Source organism: Trematomus bernacchii, unplaced genomic scaffold, assembly GCF_902827165.1.
Source record: "Trematomus bernacchii unplaced genomic scaffold, fTreBer1.1, whole genome shotgun sequence".
In the NCBI taxonomy this organism is placed as follows: Eukaryota; Metazoa; Chordata; class Actinopteri; order Perciformes; family Nototheniidae; genus Trematomus; species Trematomus bernacchii.
Genome location: NW_022987988.1, coordinates 45,110 through 52,500, shown reverse-complemented (window position 1 = coordinate 52,500; position 7,391 = coordinate 45,110). Strand labels below are relative to the sequence as shown.

The 7,391-nt window shown below is 36.7% G+C and overlaps 1 protein-coding gene across 1 annotated transcript in view; it reads left to right on the top strand.

Annotated features, from left to right (window-relative positions):
• LOC117472035 overlaps positions 1-2,654 on the top strand; it is a 7,801-nt gene extending 5,147 nt beyond the window's left edge. The window contains exons 9-10 of the mRNA XM_034117191.1: positions 144-311; positions 1,296-2,654. Coding sequence (XP_033973082.1) covers positions 144-311; positions 1,296-1,423 — 296 coding nt within the window. The 3' untranslated portion in view covers positions 1,424-2,654. The remainder of the gene's footprint in view (positions 1-143; positions 312-1,295) is intronic.
• The last annotated feature ends 4,737 nt before the right edge of the window (positions 2,655-7,391 follow it).

Below are 7,391 nucleotides of genomic sequence, written 5' to 3'. Positions count from 1 at the left end.
AAAACAACAAATACAATAAAAATAGTGTCTCCACTGCCTCGGAGAACTTCAAATAACTTAAACGCAATGTAAGCTGAACATTTCTTATCGTCACGTTAACAAAGTCTCGGTTTGGTCTTACCTTTCTGTCTCTTTTTCCGCAGCTCCACAGGAACCGTCAGAAGCAAACGGTTTGGAGGCTTCGCCCGGACACACCGACCTGTCGCTGATCGGAGACCCAGAGGAAAAGACCTCCAGTCCATCGGGAAGCACCAGCATCTTCTTCGACACTATAGGGGAGGAGCAGCAGAACGAAAACAACAACAACCCTTGTAAGATACTTTATACTAATGCAAAATACAACTCCAAATGTCCATATGTGCAAAAGGGCCACAGATTTACGGATATAAAAGATAGTCTGGGAAATGAGAGGAATACAATTATAATACTATGATCTGGTGCACACACTCTTCTAAAAGCATTATTAAGAGGTCTTAAACAAGGATATTTGGCTTGAAAGAGATCACTATTTGTATACGGAAATTAAACTAATGCTAATTGTAAACATCACAAAATGATCAAATTGCTGCTCATTGTGTCACTTTTTGGAATTTATTGATCAACTGAGGGCAGAATTAAATGTACAAAAACAATAACTGTTATTAAATAATAAGCCTTTTACTTTAACCATGAAAGGTACAAAAGGGTATTTAGCTAAACATCTTTGATTTAATATATTTGGGAAAATATAGCTATGTTAAATTGGAAATCTGAAAGTTATACTTGGTCTTGATCTTACATTTTACAAAGGGCAAAATAAATGAATGTACAAATACAATAATTCTAGTATATGGTACTTTCTTAAGTACATTTTGCTGTCAAATTTGTGTACTTTTTACTAAGATAAGATCCTAAATACAGGGCTTTTTTTACTGAACAACATTGCTAAAAGATAATAGTGGCTAACAAATAAATCAGTAAGCTAATAGGCTTTAAACGCTTAGCAAGAAATGTACAATTGGTGTATTCTGCTAAATATTTTAGGGAAACAACTCATAGTTATACGTATTGATCTTAGGTTCATTTTGCTGTGAATATTTCTGTACTTAAAGATGAAAGCAGGACTTTTACTTGTAGTATTTTTACTGAAGGATATAGCAAAGTAAGCTAATAGCCTACTAGCTAAATAAATCGGATGAAGAAGTTAGCTACATTTTCTCCTTTAGATATGCAAAGTGGATTCTGCTATTTACTTTGGATGAATATTTTGGGAAAGTTAAATGTAAAATCTTCTTGTTTCCTTCTTGTTTCTTTAGCGGTTTGCTCCAGTGACCCGTTTGTTGAAATAAACCTGGAAGATCATCTCCTCACCTCCTCTGAAGCTCCTTCCTCCGTCCTGCCCTTCTCTCCTTTCTCCTTCTCCTTTTCTTCCTCTTCCTCTTAGCACATCCAATGATCAGAATCAAAATCGTTGTATTACCAAGTAGGTTAAGAGATATTAGGAAGTCACCTTGGTGTATTTGGTGCACACATAAACACAGTCAAAGAAGATCAATTGTAAGAAAAGGACCATAAAATAAAACAAGGATAAAAAAACGATTTTTACGAAAAATATTATAACATTAAAATACAGCAATATTTACATGAAATATAGATGAAATATAGATATATATATACCCGTAAAAAAAAAAATAGTAAAACAAATGTGCGCAGCAGAAGAAAGCTGTAAAGAGCTAGCTTTAGCATTTTGTGAAGGGTACTTAAAACACACACACACACACACACACACACACACACACACACACATTATCCAAATAGAAGTTATTTTAGAGACTTTTTGTCCTCAGATCAGTGAAAAAGCAGTTAGCTCACTTAGCAGAAACTACCGTTAGCTAGCTAAGCTAACTGGCTAAGCTAACTAGCTAGTATGGTGACTAGGCAGTTTATTTGCATTGCCGTTTCAAATGTATTAGGAGTATTAAAACATATCAAAATAGGGTCCGCAGTGACGCGTCCTAAAACCCGGAAGTAAACTTCTTCCGGTTCCTTCGACAAAAATGCAATGAGATTTCTCCATAGGATTTTGGAAAATAGCTCGAAATAAGGTCTGTGGTTGACACACATTTAAGAGACGGATCACGTTTTGTTCAGCCGGATAATCTCCACATGTCTACCCTACTTTTATAATTTTCTAATCATAAATCTATCGATTAGATTTATGATTCGAAAATAAACAGAGAGCGACAGTAACTGTATAATATGACTGTTAAACAGATATACATTCATATTTTAAAAAGCTATTTTGTGAAGTTATACACCTCTCTGTGTAAAATACTAGAAATTGAAATCATGTAGGACTTTTTATTTGTAGTATCTTCAGTATTTTTACATAAGATTGGGGTTTTTTTTCTTTTCTTTTCAGAAAATACATTTTACTGCTGACATTTTGCTTAAATGAGATGGGTTTTGGATCAAACTGACATACAAATGTGTAACGTTTTGTTGTGTAGACAAACTGATGTTGTTTTTTAATCATTTTGCCTTGTGTTAGTGTTTTCAGTGGCTTGTAATTATATTTTGAATAAAACAGAACTTTTTCAGGAGTTGTACAACTGATATTTTTCACAATTGTTAGATCTGTTTACATTTTTTAAATAAAATTCACTCCAACGTCACTGTTTATTCCTGTCCTATTTTTGTACTCTGTTCCAAATACATAAGATGTCTTAGGAAATAAAGAGTCCACAAAACTAACTTTGGGAAACTTTAACTTGTTTAACTCAGACTTGAAAACCTTTAAGCTTAGCTAATCTTTAGATTTGTACACAGAAACAGCACCAGATTAAATCTTTTTAAAGGCCAGTGTACAGAGATACCAGGAACTAATGGCTGCTCCAATCCACATAATATGCATGATATAAAAGACAGATTTGAAACACAATTGAGGCTTTCCTTGACGAAAGCAGAGTGACTTAAGTTAGCCAACAAATCACTTTTACAAGTGCTAGATGCTAGTGATGTTACGTATTGCGCCGATGCTTCGGAGCGTGTGTCGAGTAATCCCCGAAGCTTTTTGTGAAGCTTGTATCGAGGCTTTTATCGTTTTGGGCCAGTGACGTCATCGATGACAAACGAAGCCTCGCTGCCTGTCGATACCACGTGACTGCTTCAGGAAGCGATTCAGATCGGTTGAACCGTTGAACCACAACGCTCATATTACCCATGGATGTATAATAAGAACCATATTACCCCTCCTGTACCCGGGCCCGGTGACACGATGGAATTAAGAGACCTCAGACCCTCACTTATATAGAGGTCGGAACATGTCATAAGTATAAATGAATAAAAGCATAAATAAATGTAGGAATAAAAACATCAATAAATAAATACAGGAATAAATAGTATGTCGTTTTTTCACATAGATTCAGCGAGTGTGCTGTGGCTCAGCTGGAAAGCAGTTGACTCACAACCGCAGGGTTCCTGGTTCAACGACTCGTCAATAAGTATTTTTTGTTTGTTTATAAAAGCTACAGCTAAATGAGATAATGTAGTTAATAAATGTATTCTTTGATATGGTTGAGCCTTTCTCAGGTTACAACATGGTTACGTTTACGAATATTATTAAGGAATACAAATCCCTTTTTGCAATGTTTACCAGCCTCCTTAGGCTTTTTAATCACAATCATTAAACTGGAATAAAAACAATATTGTTAACATGAACATATGATTTAATGTTCGTTATTTAGAGTTATTCTAAGGCTTTACTCATTGGGAACTCGGTATGAGATAGAGCAGTGGTTCTCAACTGGTGGGTCTCAACCCAAAGGTGGGTCGCGGACCCGTTTCGAGTGGGTCGCAGATGTGTGAGTGAAGAAAAGAAAAAAAAACATTTATTTTTAAGGCCCGATTTTCTAACGCTGTTAGGCGTTGGACTGGAAGTACCGGAGACCATAAACGGTTTCGATAAAACATCTTTGCTGATGTTTTTTCGAGTCTTCTGGCCAATCAGAATCAAGATTGTTGCCGGAAGTCCCCACGGAGAATAACTAGAACTATTCTTTATACATCCATGGCTACAACTTCAGATAAAAATGAACACATGATGAAATATGACCCCCGGTTTGATGATTGACAGGTCACAGAACAATGGGAGCTATCTACCCTTACCCACAATTTAAAGTAATTCACACAGACTATCTCCTCTTTGCTCTTCTCTCTGTGAGGAGCAGCAAGTTCAGCTGTCTGAACAAAGTGAAAAACAAACAATGGCATAACATATTATTAATATGTTGGGTAGTAATAGATTTATTTATTTTCTTCTCAGTGTGTACCAGAATGCATAGTTTATATGTTAGTATTTCTAAAAATCTCCTGGGGGAGAATCCCCCCAGACCCCCTTCTGGGGTTGGGTTTTCAGCATGTGTGCCTTTTTATGTTAGTTCAGCTTTGATTCCATCATCTCATTAAACCTTTTTAAAGCATACTTTAGTTCTGTGAATGGATATAAGGGATGCACTGTACTTCACTTTAATTAATATTGTATTCTGAAAAGCGTATATATATTACAACACGATTTTTTGTTGAATAGATTTGAGTGGTTCAAAATTTCGGGTCGCGATCTATTGACAAAGGAAAAAGTGGGTCCCGAGGCCTGACCAGTTGAGAACCACTGAGATAGAGCACACTGTGGAGATGTGCCTGTTTACACACTTTGACCAACAGGGGGGTTTGTGTTCAAATGAAGCCCATGATGAAGCCTCATCAGATGAACCCTTTTGCGAACCAATTGGCTGGAAAGCTTCAAAGCTTCATAAGGCTTCATCTCGCCATCACTACTAGATGCTAAACACACTGGCTTTATAATGTATTGACCCTGAACGAAGTCATGCTACAAGCGAGTTTGACAAATAAAAGCGTCTTTCTTTAGAGATGCCTCACCTGGAGTCTGCCATCAGGTGTGTAAATAGTAATACTGAGGAGCTATATGGGAAATATGAAACAGGTGGGAAGTGTGGGAGTCATGTGATTTTGAACATACAAGGAAGACTGAGGCCATCTGGTGGATGGAGGAAGAATTGCATGTTGGAGGTGTGGAGAAAAGGGAAAGTAATTTGGTGCAGCAGAAAAAGAGAGGAATTGCACATGGGTTAAAAAAGTGTACAGTAAATGCATGCAAAACTAAAGTAGAATAGCCTCTATGGACTTCACAATTAATTTGACTTTTTCCCCCATAATTCTACTTTTTAATTTATTTTACTTTTTATTCCATGATTTTACTTTTTTTCCATGATTTTACTTTTTTTCCATGATTTTACATTTTTCTCCAGAAATTGACTTTTTTTCCATAATTTGAGTTATTTATTTTATTTTACTTTTTTCTCAGAGTTGACTCTTTTTGTCGAAGCACTACATACTAATCAACCTGAACATGAGCAGGATCGGCCTCTTTAAATGTTTCCTCCTTAAATACATCCCTTTAATTGATCAAATAAGATAGATAAAATATATATAAAATATAATATAGGATTATTAGGGAGTGATGGGAGTCAGCATGCCCCCCCCCCCTGCGGCTGTGTTAGAGACATTGAACATTTCCCATTTATCTAATTTCCGCCTCCTTGCCGTATTAATCAAAAATGTAATCAATTAACTTGTTTCCTTCTTCCACCCTTTTTTTCTGTTTAATCTAATTATTAACAACTTCTAATCATTTTACATAGTTTATGATTTATTTGGAAAATCAAGTGTTTTTAAAGGTGGAAACATTAGGGGCTAAGCCAGGTCCAGGAAACGCCCCTGGTAATACCTAATAAACTGGGATAAATTATGGGCGCAGGAAAATATTTCCCCAACAATGCTGTCACTACCCGATCGGTCCACCTGCCCGATCTGCACTGCGCATGTGCGAGATGGTCCGCCACTACATACGGCAACTCTACTAGGACACTTGACACAGTGGCTTTTGGCAAAGCAGAAAAATAACAGAGAGAGATGAGTTATTGTTATTACAACGTGACTTCACTATTATTTAACAACTCTTTGTATTGGGTTCTTTTATGTGGGTTTAAATACATTGTCAGACATGGATTCAACTTCTGTTAGACAGCTGTATGCCATACATTTTTGCATACATTCACAGTAAATATTTATTCAGTATGATAGCTGTCTAACAGAAGTTAAATCCATGTCTCACTCATTCTGACAATGTATTTAAACTCAAATAAAAGAACCCAATAAAAAGAGTTGTTAAATAATAGTGAAGTCACGTTGTAATAACAACAATCTCTCTCGGTTCTTTTTCTGCTTTGCCAAAAGCCACTGTGTCAAATGTCCTAGTAGAGTTGCCGTATGTAGTTGTCCAATTCCAATATGGCGGACCATCTCGCACATGCGCAGTACAGATCGGGCAGGGGGACAGATCGGGTAGTGACTGTGGGTGTTTCTCAATCGCGAGTACGCTTGCTTGGTAGCACATGTCTGCCGAGCATCTTGCTTCAGAAGCGAGTCAAGAATACTTCCTGACATTCGGAAAACAAAGAGTGGAACACGCTAGCAAGTGTGCAGGTGTGCGTCATATGAGAGGCCCCGCCTTACATCTTCCGCCACAGATTTGGGGAAATTGGTCCGTGCGCAAAGCATTGTGGGGATTTTAAGACCGCGAAGTCTACTCATGTGCACACTCGATATTTCTCCAAACGGAGTACGCCGGGCTCGGTAGATTTCCAAGTATACTGGAGATTGGAACAGTACTTCGGCGGCACTCGATGACGTAGTATGCTTGAAATAGTGGCTCTGAAGCAGCTTTACTCGCGATTGAGAAACACCCCGTCACTACCCGATCCGTTCACCTGCCCGATCGGTACTGCGCATGTGCGAGATGGTCCGCCATATTGGACAACTCCGTACGGCAACCCAACTAGGACACTTGACACAGTGGCTTTTGGCAAAGCACACAAAAAAAACTCAAAAAACCGAGAGAGATGAGTTATTGTTATTACAACGTGACTTCACTATTATTTAACAACTATTTCTATTGGGTTCTTTTATTTGGGGTTAAGTACATTGTCAGAATAAGTGAGAAATGGATTTAACTTCTGTTAGACAGCTATCATACTGAATAAATATTTATGCAAAAACGTATGGCATTAATAATGTATATCTAATTACATTTAAAATGTATGGCATTAATAATGTATATCTAATTACATTTAAAAATGTATGGCATTAATAATGTATATCTAATTACATTTAAAAATGTATGGCATTAATAATGTATATCTAATTACATTAACTGTGAATGTCTTTCATTTTATTTAAAATGAACAATTACATACAACATTTTCCATAAAAAAGTTGATTCAAGAACAAATCTCTGTTATTAGATCAGTACTTTTCTTATATGACTATTATTG